Source organism: Rousettus aegyptiacus, unplaced genomic scaffold, assembly GCF_014176215.1.
Source record: "Rousettus aegyptiacus isolate mRouAeg1 unplaced genomic scaffold, mRouAeg1.p scaffold_m13_p_18, whole genome shotgun sequence".
In the NCBI taxonomy this organism is placed as follows: Eukaryota; Metazoa; Chordata; class Mammalia; order Chiroptera; family Pteropodidae; genus Rousettus; species Rousettus aegyptiacus.
In genome coordinates, this window is record NW_023416293.1 from 767,704 (window position 1) to 792,813 (window position 25,110).

At 42.4% G+C, this 25,110-nt stretch overlaps 1 protein-coding gene across 10 annotated transcripts in view; it reads left to right on the plus strand.

Moving 5' to 3' along the window:
• The window catches only part of SDCCAG8 (SHH signaling and ciliogenesis regulator SDCCAG8), a 198,378-nt gene that overhangs the window by 127,299 nt on the left and 45,969 nt on the right, over nucleotides 1–25,110 (plus strand). For 6 of the 10 annotated variants that reach the window (XM_016151238.2, XM_016151241.2, XM_036235347.1 and 3 more), the window contains one exon: nucleotides 4,575–4,706. In XM_016151238.2, the coding sequence (XP_016006724.2) occupies nucleotides 4,575–4,706 (132 nt within the window). Of the gene's footprint in view, nucleotides 1–4,574; nucleotides 4,707–15,281; nucleotides 17,232–21,586; nucleotides 24,132–25,110 lie in introns of those variants that run through there. The other 4 variants (XM_016151240.2, XM_016151244.2, XM_016151249.2 and 1 more) reach the window with 4 other exon arrangements.

Genomic DNA, 25,110 nt, shown 5'->3' on the forward strand with positions numbered 1-25,110 from the left:
GTATCCGACTTAGCAAAGTGGAGGAGGGTGGGTCTTAAGTGTCTGCAGAGGGGGGCACTTATACGTGAGGCAAGCTGGCTGCTCTCAGGACTCCAGAAATACTTGGAAGGCAGGAGTGGAACATAGGACTGACACCAAAATTGACAGCTCCACCCCCACCCCGTGCAGCCAGGCGACTGTCCCTACTCCACCCAGAAAACTAGGGGCTTCTCTGAAGAGATTAACCCAGTGGGCTCTGGTCAAAATAGAGGCACTGAAATTAGAATAGAGGGGTCGATGGAAAGTCTCCATTCTGAAAGGTGAGACCCCCCCCAACCCCCCACCCCTCTATTCCCACCCAGCCCTGAAGCCTCCGACGGCCACGGTTGTACACAGTCAGCAGGGAACTGGAGGCTCCTTCTTTGAGAAACAGAATGGCCACAGCAGAAGCAGTTACAGGTACTAATATTGGGAGTCTCCCGTGTGAGTTGATGGCTTGCCACTCAATCACTCTACACCAAAGCACACTTGTTTGGGGAAAATAAATTTACACAAGTGCAAATGTAATCGTGGTATACTGCTTAGCAAGGACCAACACTTAGGTCATCATTATAACATAAATACCGAAAAGGGAATAATTACATTGACAAGCTGGAGACGGGAGAAGGGGACGTATAAAATCTTTATCTACCATAATTTATCAGTAGAAATTTCTTAATTGAAAGAACAAGAGTTATTGATGTAAGTATATTGAGATTCAGAAATAAATACCGAAAGAAATAACTTTTAAAAAATTGAAAGTATTTATTTATCTCTGCTCAGCTGGGTTGGGGCTAGGCATTAGAGGACTGCCATTTTTCATTATTATGCCTTTTGGAATTATATGATTTTAATTCTATGCCATTAAATTAACTGTGTTAATTAAAAGAAACAACTCTCCGTTATAGAGATTAGGCCTGGGGTTGTTCCTTTAATAACTTGGTGGCTCGCCTATAAGAGGCACTTAGTAAATATTTGGTAAACGAACAATAGTTTTTTTTTCAATTATAGTCGACATAAAGTGTTATATGTTTCAGGTGTACAACACAGTGATTAGATATTTATATAAATTTTGAAGTGGTCACCCAATAAACCCAGTACCCATCTGACCCATATGTAGTTATTACAATACTGCGGACTTTATTTCCCATGTTGTACTCTACAACATGCCTGTAACTGGTTTGTAACTGCCAATTCGTACCTCTTAATCCCCTCCCCGCTTTACACATCCCTCTGCCCTCCAATCTGATGACCATCAAAACAGTCTCTGTATCAATGTTGTTTGCTTATCCGGTCCTCTGGATTCTACATATGATATTTGTCTTTCTCTGTCTGACTTCCTCAATACAATGTCCCCTAGGTCAATCCATGTTGTTGCAGATGGCAAGATTTCATTCTTTTTTATGGCTGAATGATATTCCTTTGTATATATGTACCACCTCTTCTTTATCTAGTTATCCATTGATGGACACCAAGGATGCCTCCATATCTTGGCTATTGTAAATAATGTGTAGTGAACGTATAGATTCACATGTCTCTTCAAAGTAGTATTTTGTGTTTCTTCAGAACAGGACCTAGTTATCCTAGTGGGATAACTAGGTCCTGTTTTGTCTCTGGTCGTAGCCTTTGTTTTAAAGTCTATTTTGTCTGGTGTAAGTGTTGCTACCCCAGTTTTGTTTGTTTGTTTCCATTTTCATGAAACATCTTTTTTCATCCCTTTATTTCAGTCTGTACGTGTCTTTCGATCTGAAGTAAGTCTCTTATAGGCCACATATGAAAGAGTCTTGTTTTCTTATTCAATCCGCCACCCTATCTTTTGATTGGAACATTTAACCCATTTACGTTTAAAGTAATTGCTGCTAGATATGTAGTTATTGCCATTTTATTATTCATATTTTTCATTTTATTTATTCTTCAAGAAGTCTCTCTAACATTTCTTATAATACTGGTTTGGTGATGATATACTCCTTTAGTTTTTTCTTGTCTGGAAGCTCTTTATCTTTCCTTCTATGCTAAATGATAGCTTTGCTGGGTAGAATAATCTTGGTTGTAGGTCCTTTTCATCACTTGCTTTTCATCACTTTGAATATTTTATGCCAGTCCCTCTGGCCTGCCAACTTTCTGTGGAGAAATCAGCTGACAGTCTTATGGGAGCTTCCTTGAAGGTAACTAATTGCTTTTCTCTTGCTGTTTTACGATTCTTTCTCTGTCTTTCACCTTTGACATTTTAGTCATGGTATGTCTTGGTGTGGGCCTCTTTGGGTTCATCTTGTTTGGGACTCTCTGCACTTCCTGGGCTCGTATATCTATTTCCCTCACCAGGTTAGGGAGGTTTTCAGTCATTATTTCCTGAAGTAGACTTTCAGTTTCTTGCTCTTTCTCTTCTCCTGGTATCTCTATGATGTGAATGTTGGTGTGCTTGATGTTGTTCTAAAGCTCTCTTAAACTATCCTCATTTTTTTTGGATTCTTATTTTTTGTTGCTGTTCTAATTGGTGGTTTTCTGCTACCTTATCTTCTAAATCGCTGATTCAGTCCTCTGCTTTATCTAATCTCCTGTTGATTCTTCCTAAGGTAGTCTTCATTTCAGTTATTGTAGTCTTCATTTCTGACGGGTTCTTTTTCTTTTTGTCTATCTACACTTTTATGTTTTCTGTTGTTTTGTTAAAGCTCTCACCGAGCTAATATACTCTTCCCCTCAGTTCACTGAGCGCCTTATAACCAGTGTTTTGAACTCTGCGTCTGGTAGATTGCTTGTTTCCATTTTGTTTAGTTCTTTTTCTGGAGTATTGTTCTGTCCTTTCATTAGGACATGTTTCTTTTTCTTCTCATTTTGGCTGCCTCTCTGTGTTCATTTCTGTGTATTAGATAGGGATTCTATGTCTCCCAGTCTTAGTAGAGTGGCCTTCTGGGTAGGTGTGCTGTGGGGCCCTGGTCACCTGAGCCAGGTGCTCCAGGTGTCTCATATGGATTGTATGTGTCCGCCTGTTGTAGATGAGCCTTGGTTGCTATTTGTTCATTAATGGGAGGAATCGACCCTCAGGCTGATTAGTTGTGAGGACCGGCCATGACTAGTGAAGCCGCTGTTGTGCAGGAGCTGACTCTACAGAACAGGGCTCGCTTTAGCAGGGTTCCGGTGCCTGCCCTGTCTGCCCCTTGGGTTTGTCATCCTCATATGTGTCTCCGGGTGGTGCTCCTGGTGCTCAGACCATAGCTGGCCACGGGAGTGCAGCTCGGGGGCCTCCTAGGAGGGGTTCCGCTGCAGGTCAAGTTCACCTGCAGCCTGTGCCCTGGCTGGGGCCACCTGGCATGAGCCATCAGGCAATCTACAGATGGCTGTCACCCATGCTGGGCTTGGAAGTGCCTTGAGAGGCCAAACTGCAAACCAAGGCCAGCTGCCAAAGTGCTGGGTTTGGGGCTGTCCAGCAAGAGGTACAGGGCACACTGAGATCAGATGCTGCTTACTTAGGTTTTGTGAACCTGTCAGAGATTTTAAGAAAGTCCGCAGCAAGAGTCAAGACAGGCCATTTGTATGGACGCGGCTTGGGTGGGCCTGGACATTGGGAAGGCGGGGTCTCAGGGACTCACCAGTGCGAGGCAACCTGTGTCAGCTTGGTTGAAGGAAACTCAGATATGGCACCACTTGGGTTGGCATGCCGCGTGGGAAAGACTCAACGAAGGAACAATGCCCTCTGCCAGCACTTCTTTCTGAGAGAAAGCCACCCTTTCAACCCTCACCCTGAAGCCCAACAACTCAATGTCTTCCGGTGTGTCCCTGCACCTTTCGAGCTGCTGCCCCAGTATTGGACTCAGAGCTAATGAGCCCATCAGTGACTGAGTCCATGCACGGGCCCTTTAAGTGAAACACCTGTGACTCCTGAGCCCTTCGTCTTACTTAGCCACAGTCTCTGCTGGTTTTCACAGAGATTGTGGGGACTTCTCTTCCTGGCACTGGAACCCTGGACTGTGGATCCCAGTGTTGGGCTGGGACCTCTTGCTCTTCCAGAGCAACCTCCACAGCAGAGATATTTCTCTTGATTCCTAACTCCCACACACAGTTGTGGTACCTACCCGTTTCGCATCTCTGCCCTCCTACCAGTCTCGCAGTGGCCTCTTCTGTGTGTCTCCAGTTATAGAACTTCTATTGAGCTAGACTTCAGGCAACTCCCAATGATGGCTATCCTGTAGTTTAGTTGTCATTTTGATGTGGTCCTGAGAGGAGGTGAGCACAGCATTTACCTAGTCTGCCATATTGACTAGAAACTGGTAATCTTTTTAAAAAGGGAAATGGTCATTATCATTTTTGTCTTGTTCCTTAGAGAAGCCATCTCCATTAGAGTAAATTGTTACTCCTTTATCTGTCTACACCTTGAGTGCCTTTAATATTGATCCTTCTACCAAATATTTTGCAATTTCAGAAATATTTTATCCTACATAAAATATTTTATTTACAGTTTTTAAATATGGAGTTTAAGATAATGATAACATCATGCAATAAATATACTCTAGTAATAAGAACCTTCAACATCTATTATTTCTGTGTTTTCACTTCTCTAGATCTGAAATAGCTCAGCTCAGTCAAGAAAAAAGATATACATGTGACAAACTGAAAAAGTTACAGAAAAGAAATGTTGAATTGGAGGAACAGTGTGTCCAACATGGGAGACTCCATGAGCAAATGAAGCAAAGGTAATAAAGGTTTGGTAAATTTGTTTTGTTCTTAAAAAGAATGGGAATATCTGTGGAATAAATAGAATTTGTGATTACTGTGCTCCTCAAGGGACACGTTCAAAATCTACTACTTTTATGTATTTACGCTTGCTCGATTTAGGCTGTCCTTTTAACACACAGAGAGGAGAGTGCATCCTTCTTTACTGTTCTCTGCAAGACATGAAATTAGATTTACCAGAGAACATTGTAGGAAAACCATCCACTTTTTAGGTGTAAGTGAATAATGTAATAGAGAGAATTTCAAAACTTTTTTCCTAGAAATGAGTCTCACCTGTTTTTTGTGAGATAAAACACACAGTAGGCCTAAGATGCTTAAATACTTAATCAGAAGTGTACTGATAGCATTGCTGAAGTCAGGATTTGATTCCAAACCCTCTGGTTCTTCCGAATGGTGTTACTTTGAGTCAGTTACTTAACCTCTCTGGACATCGGTTTCTCATCTCTATATTAGGACTAATAATAACTACTTTACAGTTTGATATAAAGATCAAATATAGTATATATAAAGTTCCTGGCTCATAATAGCCATCTACTAAATGGCATCAATGATATTTACTTCCTTCGTTTAGATGAAGAAACTCAAGTTCAAAGAGACTATTGTATTTGCTCTAAAGTGACAGATTGAGTACATGATAGAGTTCAAACTTGAATCTTGATCTTTTGACTCCAAATTCCTTTCCTTTTTTTGTGCAGTTTTTCTCTTTTTTTTTTTTGTAATAAACACAGCCCCTTATCATTTTCTATAAATGAGCCATTTTTGTGTAACGATCGATTCCCCAGGAAAAAACATGTCAGTATTTTACACCATACAGTGAGTTAGCTCTGGTGGCCTCGGACCCCAGCACTGCGATCGCGTGCATAACAACAGCAGTCGGCCCTCCAGGAAGATGGTTTTCTTGGCCTCCAGCTCTCCATGCCTTTCCCAATCTCCATGCCTTCTCTGTCTCAAAAACAATTGTTGATATCATTGAGGGAAAATGAAAATATTTATAGGCTCTGTTGATTTTTTTATACTTTAAAGTAAACATAGAGCCCTGGGTGTGATGGAAGGCTTTTTATAACTTTGATCACTTGCTCTGTTGAATAGAAGAAAGGAAATCAGAAAATGGCATTGCTTTTTAGTCACCAAAATACTAAAATATGGGTGTATTTGCAGAGTAATAATCATTCATTTATTCACTCATTAAAATATTTACTTACACCCAGACAGGTCAAGGGTCAGCAGACTTTTTCTGTAAAGGGCCAGAGAATAAAATATTTTAGGCGTTGTGGATCACACATGGTTTCTGTCACAAAAGAAGTGACTGGGCTTCTTTGTTTTATTTTTGTTTTTGTTTTTTACAATCCTTTAAGAAAGCAAAAACCATTCTTAGCTGGAGGGCCAACAAAATAAGCCAGAGGATTTGATGCTCAGGCTGTAATTTGCCCCTGTACTCAGCAACCAAGGCAACTTTCTAATTCGTCTTTTCTTGCATTTATATATTGCTTTAGAGTTAGTTCACAAGATGCACTCACACATATTGTCTTACCATGAAACAAACCTGGAAAGTAGCTATTATTATCTTTTCCATTTCCAGATGGAGGACTAAGGCTTAGGAAGATGTAGTTGCCAACTGAAGGTCATATAGCAAATTAATCAATCAGTCATTCAACAAATATTTACCGATTGCTACTATGTGTCATGTTCTCCACCACATGCTGGAAATAAAATAGCAAAGTAAATATAGTTCCCAGTCTGATGGAGCTTCCAGCCTTATAGGGAAGATGGATATTGACAAAAGAATTTCACAAATATCTAATTAAATACAGTAATGATCATCAGTTCTCTGAAAAAGAAATATACTTTGTGGTGCAAGCACATTTAATAAGCAGATGTATCTCGACCAGGAAAAGTTTCAATGAGAAAATAACATTTGAACTGAATCTGTCAGCGTCGGGCTCGGGATTGTTAGCCACTGACAGTGGGAGTTGGCACACGGTGCCCCAGCTCGGAGCCCATTCTGTGTGGCTCAAGGACACAGTCTCGTTCACTGCACGTCGTCAGTGGCTGCTTTCACACTACGACGTCAGAGTTGAGTAGCTGAGTCAGAGACTGTGACCTGTTGGCCCACAAGTCAAAAATACTTTCTATCTGGCCCTCTCCTAAAAAAGTTTGCCCGCCCCTGTTCCAGAGGAAGGTAAACTACAGAATTGAAGGTCCTGAGGTAGCCCTTTCGAGGAAGGGAAGAGACTGTGTTTAACGTAAGGAGGAATGGCACGCAGAGTGGCTGGGCAGGCAGGCGAGGGCCGGACCTAACCGCGGGCCCTTACGTTTTTATTACAGACCTTTGACTTTATCCTCTTTCTAAAGGGAAGAAATTAAAAGGGTTTCGAAAAATAAAAGAAAATGATGTGATCAAATTTGCGTTTTAAAAATAGCATTCCAGTGTCAGAGTAGGTAGTGGATTGAAGCAGAGCCACAGTGTTAACGCGAGACCTGTTAGGGGGCTCCTGGACCCGACGGCTGAGAGACGTTGATGGCCGAGACGCAAAGTGGTAACAACGGCGATACAGAGAAACGTAAACGGATCGGCGAAGCATTTAGGAGGTGTGATCAGTAGGGTTGGTTGGCTGAGTTGAGCAGAGGAAGGGGGCGTATCGACAGTAAGCCCCGTATTTCTGACATGAGCGACAGGCGTAATGGTGTCGCGTATGGAGAACTAGAGCACGCTCGAAAGGAGCGGTTTCGTGGTTTCGATGGTGTGGGTTTGGGATGAGGCCAAGGATTAAGTTCCGGCCACGTTCACGCGCATCGTGCAAAGGGACATGTTGAAGAAGCCATCAGGCGTGAGGCACGGAGCTCAGGAGAAATGTCTGGGCTAGAGATGGAAGTCTCCGCCAGCCCTGTCGAGGACGTTCGAACCCTTGGGAGAGAATAAGGTCACCTAGAGACAAAATAAAGGGAGAAGGAGGAAGCGCTTACTGACTCCTAAAGAACACTCATATCTTTAAAGGTAAGGTAGAGGTTGGCAAAAGGGATCGAGACAAGTAACCTGAGAAATTAGTGGAAAATGGAAGAGTTCGTGATCATCATGTCGAGGGGTGGAAATGCTTCGGGAAAGAGCAAAGTGGCCGTCTGCTGCTGGGAGAGTGAATAAGACTGAAAAGAAATCATGGGGCCTAATGACATGGATGTCACTGGTTATGATAACACAAATACTATTAGCAGAAGATTAAGTACATAAGCCCTATCAGAGTGGATTGAAAAGCCGAAATAGCAAATTTAAACCTCTTTTGCATGAGATTTGGCTGCAAGGGAAAGTGAAGAGCAAGAGAGACAGACCAGCCAACTGGCGGTGGGAGGATGTATTGGGAGGGGCATTTTGGAACAGAGGAATTTTTGTTTTAAGTTGGAGTAGATGTGAATGTATTAAATTCAGATTTGCCGAAATCATTTAAGTTGTAAAGTCAGGGACGTTAGGTTTTCCCACTGGCGATTTGGAACTCCCAGCGTCTACAGAGGCAGTCCGGGAACGTATGGTAAAGAAAGCAATGGCCTTTTTTTAGTTACGTTTTTAAAAGGAGTATGGATTCATGTATCCCCCCAACCCGCCCCGAATATAAAATCGTGTGGACAGAGGGGACATGCCCTGGAGCCAGGGCGACCCCCCGAGTGCGCTCACGCGCGCCGCGTGTGAGCAGGGCCTGTGCCCCCACCCCCAGGAATCCTGGCGATCCCGAGTGTGCTCACGCGCGCCGCGTGTGAGCAGGGCCTGTGCCCCCACCCCCAATCCTGGCCGTTGTGCCGGTTACACAGTTTCATATAGTTTCTTTTTTTCTTATTTTTTTACGTATTGTCTAACTTATATACATCACATCCGTCGAATGAAGACGTGAAACTGCTAATTGGTAAACAACTAATAATGAGTTTAAAATTGATAGTTTTCTATCAACTAACCTCAGAATGATCTTTACCAAATCTGTAAGTCGTATTTTTCTAATAGAAATTTCATTCCAAGAAAAAGAAAGTTAAAATAGGAAATATAGTATTGATTTTTATCTAATTTGACATTTCATTTTGAGGGAATTAAGACTATTTACTATTTTCAGAAAAGTGCTTGAAAATAGAAGCCTGAAATCTTAACCTTTATTTCATCATTTAAAAACAAATCAAGAAAATATTGCCAAATAGAGTTCAACAATATTTAAAAAGAATCGTACACCTTGACCAGCTAGGATTTATAGCAGGTGTCCAAGGCTGGTTTAGTATTTGAAAATCAATTAATATAATCCATCACATCAACAGCCTAAAAAAGAAAAATTACATGATTATATCAATAGATGCAGAAAAAGCATTTGATGAAATCCAAAACTTATTTATGATAAAAACTCTTAGTAAACTAAAAATAGAAACTTCCTCAACATGATAAAAAATAAAAAACCTACAGCTAACATCATACTTAATAATGATAAATTTGAAGCTTTCCCACAAAGATAAAGTGATAGGCATCTTCCTTCTTTCTATTACTTTTAAACATCATACTGGAGGTTCTACCTAATGCAATAAAGAAGAGAAAGATATACATATTGGGAAGGAAGACATAAAATTGTCTTCATTCACAGATGACATGAACAGCTATAAAAAAAATCTGAATCAACAACAAAAAAAACCCTCCTGCAATAAAAAAATTATAACAGGTTTGAAGAATTTAAGGTTAATATACAAAAGTCAATCATTTTCATATACAGCAGTAATGAACAAGTGAAATTTGAAATTAAAAACAATACCATTTATATCAGCGCCCCCAAAAATGAAATAACTAGGTAAAGAACTAACAAAATATGTACAAATCTATGTGAGGAAAACTATAAAACTAGGAGGGAAGAAATCAAAGAACTGAATAAATGGAGAGATGATCCATGTTCATAAATAAGAGGACTCAATGTTGTCAAGATGTCAGTTCTTCCCAAGTTCATCTATAGATTTAAGACAATGCCAATCAGAATTCCAGCAAGTTATTTTGTAGATATTGACAAACTCATTCTAAAGTTTATATGGAGAGACAAAAGACCCAGAATAACCAACAAAATTTCTATATAAATGAAGAAGAAAATTGGAGAACTGAGTTTACCCAACTTCTGTACTTGCTATAAAGTTGCAGTAATCAAGAGAGTGCGGTATTTGAGAAAGTATAGACAAATAGATCAATGAAACAGAATAGAGAGTCCAGAAATAGACCCATGTAAATATAGTCAACTGAAATTGGTTAAGGAGCAAAGACAATACAATTGAACAAAGATAGTCTTTTCAACAGCTAGTTTTGAAACAATTGGACCAACTGGACATCTATCTACATGCAAAAACAAAAACAAACAAAAAACAAAAAGAAAAAGCTTCTAGGAGATAACCTAGGTGACCTTGGTTTGGCGATGATGACTTTTTAGATACAACACCAAAGGCATAAAATAATAATCTCATTCATCGCTGATGGGAATGCAAAGTGGTATAGCTGCTTTGGAAGACAGTTTGGAGATTTCTTACAAAACTAAACATACGACCCAACAATTATATACTCTTTGGTATTTACCCAAAAGAGTTAAAAACATTTGTCTACCACCCAAAACCTACACATCTAGTTATTACTGCATTATCAGTGTCCTACTGAGGTCATCTTGGTTTTCAGATGCCTCTGTTCTTTCTTTTGGTTATAAATTGCTCTTAATTTAGCTTTGTGATAATTAATTTTGTTTGTTGTGGGTTGTTTTGTTAACCTCCCACAGTGCATTATCACATATTTACATCAGCAGTATATGGGTTTCTTAGTAATTATGTTTCCAGTCCTGTATGGATTGTAATTTAGATACGAATCATCTGCATTTCTTAAAGCAAATGCAGGTATCACCCCCATCTCTCACCTCCCACCACAGCAGCCCTTTGCTGTCCAGAGTGCGCCTTTGGTGATGTGCTACTTGGAAATCTATCTTTAAGTAATCGACAACACTATCAAAAGTAAGTTAACAAAACCACTGTGTTATCTTATATTCATATGCCATTATTTTATAAACACCAAACTGTAGAAAATGGTAAACAGTCTTTATGTTGCTGGCAAAGAAGCTCATTGCAGCTCGTTTATTTTGAAATTTGTTCTTGGCTATCACCAGCCTTCATCTTGCTGGGTCAGGGACGCGTGTGGATTAGGCAGGCTGCCTCCCCCAGGGGTCTAGGGACAGTCTGCAGTTGGTATTGGGAGGAGTTGGAAGCTGTGAAAACCAGCAAGAGCTTAGAAAACTTGACTCCTTCCCTCAAATCACACCAAAATTATAAACCGATTTGGACTAACAAGCAATCTTTTTATTTATTTATTTATTTATTTAAAGTTTATTGGAGTAAATTGGTTAATACAATTATATAATTTTCAGGTGTGCATTATAATTAAACATCTATATATTGTGTGATTACCACCCAGAGTCCCGTTTCCTTCAGCTACCATTTATTTGATCCCCTTTACCCACTTCACCCTCCCCCTACCCCCCTATATTTGACCTCCTTTGCTCTGTCTACCTCTTCTCTCCTCCCCCACCCCCCACCCTCTGGTAACCACTAGTCCAACAGGCAATCGTTTTAAAATCCATTATTCTCCGCATTATTGACAAAGCACGAGGACCAGAAGCCATATTCGATTATATATTATCGGGAAGACTTGAAAGCAGATTGCCATCGTCGTCTGCCTCGCAGAGGACGCCTGCCACCCAGAGGAGTTAGTGTTTCGATCTGAGAGTAGATAATCCCATATTTAAAGCAGCCTGTGCAGTTAGCATGGTTGGAAGAAGGCAGGCACTATCATAATTGTCACCTAGGAAGAGATTAAATGGGAAAAGTACCCAACCGAAGAGAGTTAGGAAAATGCCAAAGGCATTTTAATATAATTCACACTCTTTCCTAAGACAAGCCCCATACTCAGGAAAAGGAAGAAGACTCCATTCACCTGTTGATCGAATGTCGACTGAGTGCTTGTTTTTATCTGAAAAATGCTGCCTGGTAGGATCGTGACAGTTGCCTAAAATGATCCATGGAAATTCTTTAGAACAGTAGCTGCCTCAGACTTAGTGTTCAGCAAACGTCCATTATTCATTTAGTGTCCTTCATTTAACGCACTTGCCAAGCCCTTCTGACGTGCCGGGCTCTGCTCTAGACTCCAGGGGTGCAACATGAACTTCAGAGGCTTCCGTTCTGCATGGTAGTTTATTTACCTTCTGGGATAAATCATCTCTTGTGAGATCGTCTGTGGAACAAAGTATTATGTTTACATAATGTTGTTTCTAAGGGAAAACGCTTCCTGAATTTTCAATGACTGATTTATCAAATAGCATTTTGGCCCCTACATGTTTTAAGTGTTGTGAATATGTGAACGTGTGTGTGTGTGTGTGTGTGTGTGTGTTCTTTATTCAGTGGTGAAAGTTTTCAATATGAGCCCCAAATAAAATTTCAAGAGAGATATATTTATCTAGTTGTTTAGAAAAATCATATTTTCAGCATAGTTGGGAGTGAGGAGCACCCTTTTTAATTCTCAGTTGTAACTTCACCTATTAGGTTTTAGAGACGGAAAAAAAAATGGATAAAAGATTTTAACTTCCATTCCTGGGAGGGAAAATGTTACAACACTTAAATTTAAAAATAAATAAATAAAAGTAAAAGTAAAATAATAACCTAAGAACATAAGTTACTAGGAAATAGCTAATACGTTTTTGGAAGCAAAAATTCTGACAAACCATCTAGAACCAGCCAGTTTTAATGTTTTTAAATCTTCATTATTTTTTATTTTTCCACAATTAAGTCTGGAGGAGAAAAACTATTCAATTAAAAATAACTACTAAACCAATGTCACGATTATGTGGACAGCCAACAGGCTATGGGCATTGAACATCTCTCTTTGGACAGAGCTTTTGCTAAAAAGACAGAACGGGTCAATTTCTGTTCTTCTGTTAGAGAACAGAAATGTGTATTTCCATGTTTAAAATCCCTTTAAAAATTCTTCCGTATATCCAATGTAAACTTCATTGAGTCAGTTCACTCTTTACAGCCAAATTTCTCTCTCTGGTTTAATGTTGTAAGTAGATCGAGGACTTACGATTAGCGTTTTCATGGTCCTAACCCTTACAATTTAAATTGTAACTCGGTGCTTTTAAGTTAAACAGGGTTTGTTTTTTCATTTCTGAAGTTGGGTTTGTTGTTTTGCTTTAGACGCTATAATTTTAAACATTGCATATTAAATATGGAAATCTATGCCAGACTGCCTAGCTTGTGCGCTACTTTGTATCTTGTAGCTTATTCGTGGATTCCTACGTCTATTAACTTTCATTAAGCGTTGAGTATAGTGGAGGGTGGACGCACAGAACTCACAGGGGAGAAATATGCTGGGGTAAGAGTAAGCCTGGGGCGCTCGGGGGGCTGGGGGCTCAGGGTGCAGTTCCCTAGGAGAACAATACCTAACGGAATCCTGAAGGGAAGCAAAAGTAATCTTCACAGAGAAAGGAATACACGTCCGAAGGTCCTGGGAGTCAAGGAGACTGTGGTCTATTCAAGAGCAACGCTGTGGCTCTGAAATACACAGGGATACGACAGCGGGTGAGGCCGTGAGCAGGAGCCGGTCTTCCGGTTCCTCGCCCGCTCTCCTCCCGAGGCTCCAGTTCCGCACTGGTTAGACCGGTAGATGTCCCGCCGCTGTCCTAGTCCCTCCTCTCGCCCCGCCCCCCCCCAGCTCCTCTCTCCTTCGTGCTTCAGTTCGGATCATTTTTCTTGGCCCGTCTTTAAGTTAGGCGTTTTCTCCCCTCCGTTGAGTCCATCCTGCTGCAGGCCCGTCACGGGAATTCTTTCTTTCTGATGCCAGGTATGTGTTTCATGTCTCGCCTTTGCACTTGACTCGTCACGGCTCATGATGGGGGCGGGCTTCCTGCCGCTTCCTCAGGGTCACGCGCAATTGTGTACTGCAGCCGATTATTAAATCTTCAGAAATGTGTAACCATTTGACATCGCGTTGGTAGTTTTACCCTGACCATAGAAGAATTATTTCTATCACAAAAAAAAAAAAAGTGGTAGACACTATGAATTAGGACCTCTTTGTCCCCGGAGAGCTGGTTTTCAAACATTTACCGTGACACCACTGATAGATTTGCTTCTGTCGCTTCCTCCATGAAAGTCCACCTGCTCCTAGAGCCAGGGGCAAGAGGTTCCCCCCATCGCTAGGGAAGGTGGCTTTTGCTTCTGACCTTCCCCAGAGGGGAGGCCTTTTCCTGAGAAGGTTCTCCCTCCTCCAGATGGTTGAAGCTTTTGCTTTACGTGAAAAACAGTCTAATAAGCAGGCGGGGTTTCGAGGGCCCCACCTGGCGGTGGGCGGCGCGGGGAGCTCTCAGGTGTCTTTCTCTGGAGCGTCCATTGGAAGGAAGTCTGTGGAAAGTGCTTAGGAATGAATTAAGAAAGGCAGAGTTCCTCCCATCCTCTCGTTTCCGGGGCGCTCAGGGACCCCAGAGTGTCAGACCGGCCCACGCTGCAGGCTCCATTACGAACGCCCGCTTCCCTCGCACCCACTCTGCTAGTGGCCGTTCCTCCCTCCCGTGCTCGGCGCAGGCGCGTGTCTCTCAGAGCCACGCGTCATCTTTGGGAACTTAGATCACCCGCTTGTCTTCCAACCTCAGCTCTCCGTCTGGCTCAAGGAAAATTATGGCCTTGTTGATTATCTGACCTTTTTCTCTCTGTGAGTTTGGGAGTAATGGTCTTTCATGGCGCCCTGCATCCTGAGAGGAGGTTAGATCTCAAAGAGTCTTTCTCTTGAGTCGCGTGAGAACGTTTGAGACGTATCCTGAGCCCGACAAGAGAGCCTCCGGACGGCTGAAGCCAGAGGAGGCCTCTCCGTGGTTTCCGACTTTAAGCGCCTGGACTTTGGTCTCCTGCTGGCTCCAGAGTGGCCTGCTTAGTACTTCCCGTCTTTAACTTCGGGTTTGTTTCTGATTTCTGAGTTACCGACTTTTCCGCTGGTCATTTTGCTTGCATTGTCAGACCACGTCCATTTCTAGGACTTGTTCCTCTAGGGTATATCTTTCTATACCTGTTTTTAGACATATTCACTAACCAAGTGGGTGATTTCGATGAAGATTTTGCCAGTTCCTTCATTTCTGCTGTCTTGGGACTTGAGCAAGGATTAAATGCTAATGTTTGTTTTGGCCGCAATCCCAGGGCGCTGAGAGCAAGGGAAAGGACGGTGAGGTGTGGCCGAGTGAAACACGTAAGGTGTAAGGGTGTAAGGCCACACGCCATCCTGGCCACTGCTCCAGGGTGGGCCACAGAGACAGCCCTGCAGATGTTTCTGGGTGGCTCGTGCAGGAAAACTGCCTCCAAGGAGCTCACGGGAGGGAGGGAGGGAGAGAAGGGAGTTGACCTGCCCAGCTTCCATCTCACGTCTCCCATGGGTCCAGAATCTTCCCCTTGGGAGACATTTCCCTGTACTCAGATTAAATTAACCAGTTCTTTTTTTTTTTTTTTTTTTGCACCTGCTTCAGAAGCCACATCCTAAACTCTACAGAGTTTGCCATGTCATTGGATTCTAAGTGGCAGCAGGAGCCCACGACCTGAGGTGTTGCCGTGAGCCTCGGGTGGCAGAACCCAGAGGGCTACTGTGGCATCAGTGAGCTCAGCAGGGGCAGCGAGGGGCTGCGGCCCGGCCAGGATGGCTCTGAGAACCTGACCCCTCTCATGGGTAATCGCAGTTAGTAATGTCAGCGTGAAGGGGGCTCTTTAGAGCAGTGGTCCCCAACCTTTTCAGCACCAGAGACAGGTGCTCCCGTGAGAATCTAGTGCCTGAGGATCTGAGGCGGAGCTGAGGTGGCGATGCTGGCGCTGGGAGCGGCTGCGGATGCAGATGAAGCTTTGCTCGCTGGCCCACCGCGCACCTCCTGCTGCAGGGCCCGGTTCCTAACAGGCCACAGACTGGTACTGGTCCGCGGCCCAGGGTGGAGGACCCCTGCTTTAGAGGGTCTTCGCTGTGTGCAAACCCCATCCTCTGTTTTGCTTCTCCTTCCTTCCAGAGCCATCGATTGAGTATTCTTGCAAATGTGCCCCTTTGCTTAAATATCCCTCATTTTTTCATTTTCCTCCTGGAATCTCCACCTTGGCTGCTTTACCTTTCCGAGCAGGCCTGGGTGTGTCGCTGTCTTTGGGCGCCCAGAGCTGCCTGACTCGCCAGCCAGAGAAAGCTGCTGCATTCTCTCCAGAATCTTGCAATAATTAGTATTTATTTCTACTTTTTCATATTCTTTCGCTTTCTCCATGTATATTGTAAGCTTTTCAAGCAGGAAAGTCCTCTCTGGAAACAGGAAATTATAATAAGGAAAGAACACTGGATAGAGAGCAAAAGCTCAGGGCTTGTGGGCCAACCCTGTCACAGGCCTGATAAACTCAGCCTCAGCTTCCTTATCCATAGAATGGGGATCAAATACCACGCAGAATAGTTACAAAGGTCAAATCACATTATAGGTGTGAACATTTTTGGAAAAACATAAGAATATAGTACAGTGTTATTTTTATAATCGGCGGTCTTGCAGCCACGGCATTGTGGAATCGTGGTATTTGTTAGGGACTTCGTGACCTTAAACCCAAGACTGCAGTTCGCCAGTGAAAAAGCTGTGGCAGAGAGGCTATATTACATTTTACCATTAGATCAATTCCATTGGGACGATATTCTTGTCTTTTAATTTTTAAGGGGGAAACTGAGGCTCTGAAATTATGTGACTTGCCCGTGGTGAGTTAGCATCGACGGTTAGGGAAGCGGGGTGGCCTGAGGCCGGAGCCCACACTTCGGCCAGTGCGCTGCGGTGCCCTGAGCCACCTCAGTGAGCCAGCGTCCGAGTGGCCCCGGCTGCAGGTCCCCAGAGCCCCAGACCGCAGAGCTCCCCAGCAGAGCTCCCCAGACCAACTTGGAAGTGGCAGGATGGCATCTAAGTTAACTCCTTTGAGGGATTCCATGTTGTTTTTGACATTTCTTTGGCAATGCTTTGCCAGGGACTTTTCAAGCTAATGTGCCTTAGACACCTCTCCAGGTTACGGCAAGACTAAATGAGGTGTTTTAAAAATTAATTACTAATAGAGGATATGATACTTAGAGGTTAATAACATGCAGCTTCTGGGGCCATCTGCTTGGGTTCCAATCCCAGCTCCCCCCCTGAACGGGCTGTGGACCTTCGGCAGGTGACGTCGCCCCTTGGTGACAGTCTTCTCGTCTGTAGAAAGGGGAGAACAGTTCTTACTGGGTCTGAAATGAGCGTAGAGCCGCCCTGGCACATGAGAAACAATGTATGTTTTTGTTACCTAAAATAATAAACTCTTTCATTTTATGTTGCAATTCAAACTTAATAGTATATCATCATTAAACAAAAATAAGCCAGAGGAAAAGGAAAACATAGAATAGCCTTCCTTTAAATAAGCTCTGCTGATAGGACAGCAAAAAAAAAAAACCTCACTTTTCTCTCCAGAAACACTCAGCGTCGGGCCCTATTTGTGGGTCTCGTCCCGAGGCCAACGTGGGGGAGCCGGTGGCCAGGTCGGGGAGCTGCCTGCCCTCTCGGCCCGGCGGGCAGGACCCCAGGGCCAGAGCCGGGCACAGTCCCACGGGCAGGATGCTCTGCGTGTCCTTGTAGCTCTCTGATGTTGCACAGAGGATGAAATCCAAACTCGATCAAACAAAACGAGTTAACTCTTTTGAGGGATTCCATGCTGTTCTTGACATTTCTTTGGCAATTTTGAACAAAATAACTTCTGAGGTGATTACTTCACCTTTAGTCCTTTTCGAAAGTGTTTTCCTTTGTGCAGTTGAGCGTATGTGTTCGTGGCGGTAAAGCAGTGAATGCCGTGAGTTGTTTTCCCTGGTATATCACGCAAACCGCTGGTTATGAAAGTTTAGCGGGTTAGAGAGAACATTTGGTTTTATGGTAATATCTTTGCGATATAGAGTGATATTTTCTGGGCTTTCGTTTTCTAGAAATTAATTAATTTTAAAAATAGCTGTTACCCATGAAGTATTTTGTGGGTGTACGAGCAGAAGCAGAACCGTTTTCTCCTTATCATCCGTGGAAAATAAGCTGCAGTTGTAAAGAGCAGGTATTTCCAAGGCGTTTTATAGCAATACAGCAAAGCAAGCATTAAAGTGGTTTTTGAGTCACTCTTCTCCACCAAATGCAAATTTTAATGTTTATATGCTAGGCGAATGTGTCATTAGGAGAAAATAGGCATCCATCTAGCTGATGCATTGCCGACTCTGAGCTAAGCGAAGCTCACCCCGTCTTCTGCAAATGTGGGGGGTGGGGGGCGGAGCATGGGTGTTAAGACGCCAAACGTGCTGTTCGTGCCGAATTGTTTTCTCATCAGCCAGTGTGACTTATCTGCTACTTCTTCTTCTTCTCCTTCTTTGTCCGGTGCTCCCCTCATTGTTACATTACTTTTCTCTCTTTTTCCATGGTTCTGCAGCTTTGCTTTGGCTCTTTATTTCTGGATATCCGTGCGTGGCCAGATTTCATAGTATAGTGCAGTGGTGTGCCTTAGGTGTGGCACTGTATTAGAATTCACACTGTTAGGCTCTTTATCTAAAATCTGAGACTAATTGTGAAACATGGATTTTTCATCAAATATCCAGTTGCCAGGAAGCTCTGTGTTCTTAGAAAAACTGTTAAAGGACAAGTAGACATTGAACTATCTTAACACTGAGGTCATATTAGACAAGTCAGATCAGCACTTAGGAAGAAATCCATCAAAACTATAGTCGGCCGTAATTTATGGCTCGTTTTGACTTTGTTATAGAAAGAAATGCCTTATAATCTGCTTGATTTTTTAACACCATAGAAATTCATTCAGGAAAATGTGACACATAGGAGAAGAAATCTTTATTCACTGGCCCGAATTTTAGATTATATTATGTCTATAACATCTGTATGTATGTCTAGATTAATACTGCCGGTTTTCCATTGCAAAGGAGGCCGGCTCAAGATCGAAATGAATAAAATCTTGTCTTTTCAATTCCTAAAATATCTCAAGTAGATAGCAGTAAAATTCACGATGGTTTTTAGCTGAGGTATAAATTTGGCTGTGTAGTAAATACTTCATCATGTTATACCCAGGGGTGATTTTTACACCTATATCAACAGCGCTTCTGAAGGCTGAGGGTTTGAGAAAAAGACCTTAGAAGGCTGGCAGTTTCAGGCAGATGTGTGTCTATATACCTCCGGCATCACTGGTTGTAATTTATCTATAAAAATATTGCAACCATCTGGGCAGCAAAACGGCTGAGGTTTGCTCTAGCCGTGTATGGAAATGCAGAGGAGATTCGTTTGACTGCCCAGGATTCACATAAAGGAGATAGGCAGGTGGTCGCTACGTGGCATGCCAGGAGTGTCCGCAGCCCTCTTCGTGGGGTGGCCGTCCCTCAGACGTCCAGGTGGCGCATCCAAGTGTGTGCCACAGTGTGCGCGATCTTACGTCGGTTCTACCTTCAGGGTAAAGCCCTCGTTTTCACAGATAACCCAGTCTGTAGAAAGAACATTTTAAAAAGCCACAAAAGTCCTTTCTACTAGTATGTGGATCTTACCACTTTTCAGAGAGAGAAACGAAATTACAGCCACGCCGTCACAGAATCTTCCAACACTGCACGTCAATGGCTACTTTCTTCTTCACAGAGAAAATCTTACTGACTGGGCCACTTTGGAATCAGTTCTGATAGCTCTCGGTCCTTCCCGATTCATGGAAATGTTTGGCTGTGCACCTCCACAGTTAGAGCTATTAGGGCTTTTGCTGATTTGCCTGGCACATCTCCAGCAAAATAGTCCATTAAAATTCAAATCCTTTCCCAATAATTGAGACAATCAATTTACATTAAACAAGACACAATTATAATTTCATGTACAATTTAAATTCTATAGAAAATAATCAGTGCGCGATAAAGTGGGACACTTATTTTGATGCAAAGAGATGTTTTTATAGTCTGCATAAACAAATCTTTCATATTTTCAAAATAGTCGCCTCATTATCTGTGGTGCAGGGGAACCCTATTGTGTTTTATGTCGATGTAGGGACGAGCGCGTCTCCGCGGCTGCGTGTTCGGGCCACACCGTGACTCCTGTCAGTGGTGTGCAAACTGAGAGGGTTGGGGTGGCGTGAGGCGGGCGCCGCTCGCCGTTTGAGGTGGACTCGCCCTGGTGTGTCGCCTTTGTGCTGGCATGAGCGAAGTGGCCGCCGTGCGTTTGTCTTCACCCTTGTGTCGTAGACCGGGGACTTGCTGCTCTGCCAGTAGTGTGTCGGATCTTAAGAAACACATTCGAAGGGGTTCGGGGATGGGGCTGGGGGTGAAGTGGCCGTGGCCGTGCGCCTTTGTGCCGCAGGGTCCCTGGGAGAGCGTCGACCCCCCAGCGAAGAGGCTCACGAGGCAGCCAGACCCCGGGGTGCGCCCGAGTTCCCCACGATGCTCACCGTACGCCCTGAATGAGCTTGGTATTGTCCATCAGGAAAGCCAGAACACTAGAGAAATATTATTAGGGAGGATATAGTAAAAATAATGACAAGATAGAAAACAAATCCTGTCAGAGCCCGAGAATATATTTGGCTTCCGCTTGCTGTGTCTGTCTGTTTCTATAAACGGTCCAGAATAGAAACCGGATGTTTAAAACCTCTCTCCCTCTCACATGCTCTCCTCCCCCTCCTGTCTTCCTTCCTCTTCAGTCTTAGTAGACTTACTATTTTTATTATTTTTTATTTATATTCTTATTTTTCAATATTTGCCATTTGTGTGGGTAACACATTAATTTTTAATGAAATATTTTCAGACTCTTGGAATAGCTGAATCATAAAAGAAAACGTGAAATTGATATCGACTCTAAGGCAGCGTATAAACGGAATGCTACACTGCTAACTTTTCCCACTCACAAATGGCAAATGGTTATTTTAAAAGATGGTATGTACTTAGATTGAAATCTCTTACCTTTGTGTATGAGTCTAGTCGTGTAATTTTTGTGGCACAAAGTAATTCAGGCACCATTCTAATAATTAAAATGAAAGAAATAACAAAACACTATGTTAGGTAGTGCTCTCTAAAATTTTCTTTTTATCTAGAAACATGTTTTTGTCAAGCCTCGTCGCTATTAAAGAAATTCAGTTGTGACTTAAATTGAGTCTTGAGCTTAATTTTTCATTTTAGTTCTGTTGAAGAGCTAAAGATTTTAAAGAAGGCAGCATATGTTTCTTTGAGTATTTATTTTCTTCGATCAGTGATTGTAGTTTTGTGTTCGTAAAATTAATACTGGAAATTATTTAAACAATTTTATATTACACACTATTCCCAGAACTATAGCTTTGTAAGCTTTGTAATCTACTCTGGAACTATAAATTAATAAAAATAGTATCTTACAAAAGTTTTTTTTTTATTATGGAAAGCATAAACATTTGAGATGTAACATCTTAGAGACTTTTTTTCTATTTTCAAATTATAAGGATATCAGTGATCGATTTTGTGTTGGTAACTTAAATCTTATTTTAATCATTTTTACATATTTTCTTCTTTGTAATTAAAATTTCTAAATAATTTTAATTTTTTCAAGTAAACTTGCTTATTCTCAACATTAACAGTAAATTTATATTTTTTCCAAATATTTATATTTTATATTCCAAATAACGATTAATAAATGCTTTTAGGAACTCCACCTATCTTCTATGAGTTGAATTACATAGAATGGCATTTTAAAGAATCAGAAGAGATTTGAAAGGTTAGGTAGTCCAACTCCCTCTCTGATCATTCACTCCTTACCCTCCATCCTTATCCCCAACACAGACGCTTCATCGGTGAGGAAACTGAGGCCCAAAGAGATAAGATGACTTCCAAGGTGGTCTGGAGTTTTCTGTTGCACCCCTCAGTAATCCTGTTCCCGGAAGTAAGGAGATGGCCAGCACTGATAATCAAAGGGGAAATGTTAAGGGCAGATAAATAATCAGACGTTTGGCAGAAGTCGTCTCACCCCAGAAGCTCTAGACCAGAAGCTGGATGGTTGATTGGAAGGTCAGGAAGCCCCAGCAAGGGCACATTGGACCAAGACATTTTTGGGTGCGGGTCACCCGCTTTGGAGTGCCACGTCGTTTTTTCTGGAGAAACCACGCCCATACTGCATCTTTGGCTCCTCTAAAAGACATAAAGACACTCGGGATGCAGCCTCCCTGCAGAATTCACAATTCTAATTTCCCTCCTCCACCAAGTCTCTCCCAGTTATTTCACGCACACCCAACTTGACAGACTTTTTAAAAACCTCGACTTTATTGACAGTCTCTAAATTATTCTACATCGTTTTTATAGAATCTGCAAACTCTTTTTTTTTTTTTTAACAATCGTATTTCTGAGTTCACTAAAAATTAATTATGCTTATGTGAGCAGCATAACCAGGCTTGGGAAGAAACACAGTTGGCTCCGGGTAGTGTGACACAGTGGTGGGAGCCGCTGGGCCCAGGCGTCCTGGAGAGCAGCAGTCGGTGGCTGCAATCGTAGTGAGTGCACCCTGGACACTCAGTCCACGAAGCGGAGAGGAAAGGAGAGGGTTGGTCCATTAGGTGGTCAGGAGCTACCGGAGCCAGACAGATGGAGTCAGACAGATGAAGGTGGACAGTATACTAACTAGTCTTATAAAAAGGACCTGCACTGTGTTTTCCGTGCACGATTTTTCCCTCTACACCAGCGAGAGATCGACCCGGAGGCAGAAGGAAGGGAACTTCTTTGTTCCCTTTGTGCTTCCTCTTCCCTGCTTAAGAGGGTCAGCCTCACTCCACTCCAAAGCTGGGCCGGTGGCACATTCGTGGGCCACTTGGCAGCCGAAGCCGTGGCCACCTTTCAGCCTAAGGAGTCACCCCTCATCTGCAGATTTTCAGGTGACCAGCTGCTCAACTGGGCATGCTGGGAACTGCGGCCCTGCTTTGTTATTTAGGGAGCCGATCTACTCCTCGCATAAAGTTCTGGAAGGACTGCTTTCTTAGGAGGATCTGTTGCTAAAAATGCAAGTAATTTCAAAATGGGTTTAGATAAATTCCCGGATTAATAAGGACTCATGGATTTCGAAGGGCACTATGAAACCTGTAAGTCTCCTCCCTAGACAATGAATGAACAAATCAACAAGAAATGAACAAATATCCTCCCTCTAAATTGGACAAATATAATTTTTCTATTTTTCTTTTTTTCTTTTTTTTTTTTTTTTTTGGTCTGAGCATCAATTCCATTTTCTTCTCTTAAGTAGGTCATAGTATTTATCAAGATGACGATTATAGCACACAGCTGCTTCTCCAGAAACATGCACTATGTAACTGCCTCTTCTCTCCCTCGCCACATTCGCTGTGGCCCAAAGGGGGTGGGCAGTGGTTTTCCCTGTGTGTTCTGTGGGCACTCGGTCGTACCAAATGGTCTTTGAGAAAAGCAATGCCGGATGTTTTAGTCTGGGGACATATTGCATAGACCGTGCACTCTTTGGGAGTCAGAATGCACATTACAAGATTAAAAGCCTTGATAAGTCTTAGAAATTAGTAATCATTTTAAAGCTTAAGTATAGCCTTTAATTCAAACACTGTAAATAAAAAATTTAAAAATTCAAACTCTTGCACTCAGGTTGTGAGGATTGTGGTGTGAAGGCCACAAACTGCCCTTCAGGGATGTTTTGGATACGTATCGCCACTCTGAGTGTGGGAGTGACCCACGGCGGCACGTCTCAGAGGACCCGAATGGCCCTCCTTTATGCCTTCAGCCCTCTTATTCCTCCCTGGGTTTTATTTTTTGCTTCGTTTCCTTTACGCCCTGGCGTGTGACGTGATTCCCAAGTCCGTGCTTTCTAACTCACAGGCAGGGCGGGCCACGCATGGCTGTAGCTGCCGCCCACACCCGCCCGCCAGCCATGGGACCCCGCCACTCTGGGCCAGACCTGACGCGTGATTAACGTGGGGAGTGGACTGAGGGAGGAACGAGGCCCAGATGACCGGGTGTCCTCTCTCACCACCAGTCAGGCTGTGACGAGCGACAAGTCCACATCTATGTTTTTCCTCAGTTCGTGGTCTCTCAAAAGGGATTTTTCGTTGTTGTGGTCTTCCTCCTTCCCAGAGATCTAGAATCATTTCGGAATGTATAGAGAAGGAAGATGGGTCTTTATTAATTTATGCATTGGTTCATTCACTGTTGATACATACGCCGTTCAGATATTTACTGAGTGCCAGGCAGCTAGGTAACCAGGACCTGTGTTAGGTTTAGGGATTAAAAAGATGACTGGGCGGTGAACACACAATGCAATGTACACATGATATATTATTGACTTGTACATTCGAAACCTACATAATTTTATTAACCAGTGTCTCCTCGATAAATTTAATTTAAAAGGGCATAATTATGCCCCCCAGAGAAATAAAATAAAATAAATAAAATAATAAAATAAAATAATTAAAATAAAAGAAAATATAAAATAAAATAATAAAATAAATAAAATAAAATAAAATAAAATAAAATAAAATAAAATAAAATAAAAGATACCCTTGCCTTTGAGAATTCGCCATCCAGACCCTCTTGTCTGTGCTTTCCAGAAGCCTGGGGTGCCTTTCCCTTCTCTGCCAGGAGCCCTCTTATATCAAGAGCTAGGTCAGCTGTCATCTCTTCGGTGAAGCCTTCTTTAACTCCACTCTCAGCAAAATGCTGTGTCCAAACAACTCTCTGATCAGGCATGCAGGGGCATCAGGATTACTCCGTGAACGTGTGGCTCCTTAGCCTGCGAGGTCCCTACGCTTTGCTTCTCTAGCATGCAGCGCATTGCCTAGCGCTTTATAAATGAATATGCAACCTTTTTATTGTCTGCCTCATCTTTTTAAATTTTTCAAAACTGTAGAAAAGAAAAAATAATGAGATAAAAACAGAATTTGATGTGTATGTGCAACTTTTAAAACTATTTTATAACCTCTCATCTATTTCTTCACCTTTGGAAAAACCAGTCGATATGTATGTCTAATTACTATCATTAAGTCACATAAAACTAAAGTTTTATTGTATAATGATGTACAACCAACGAGCACTCAATAAATATTAATCACAACTATTAAATATGCTTTGATCTCACTAAAACTCAAATAACTGCCTCACTCTATTCAGGCTGTTTACTCACTGTGTTATTAGCTGATCCTTACTTTGCAAGGTTCGTAGGTCAAGTTTAATAGAGCCACTGCTGAAGGTCGTTAGGACTTATACAGATGATTTTGACTTTACGGATTTTATGACAGTCATTTGGAGTGAGTTGTATATTTGGAACGAGTTATATATTTTCCAAGCGTTCAGCTTCCCCAGTGGCC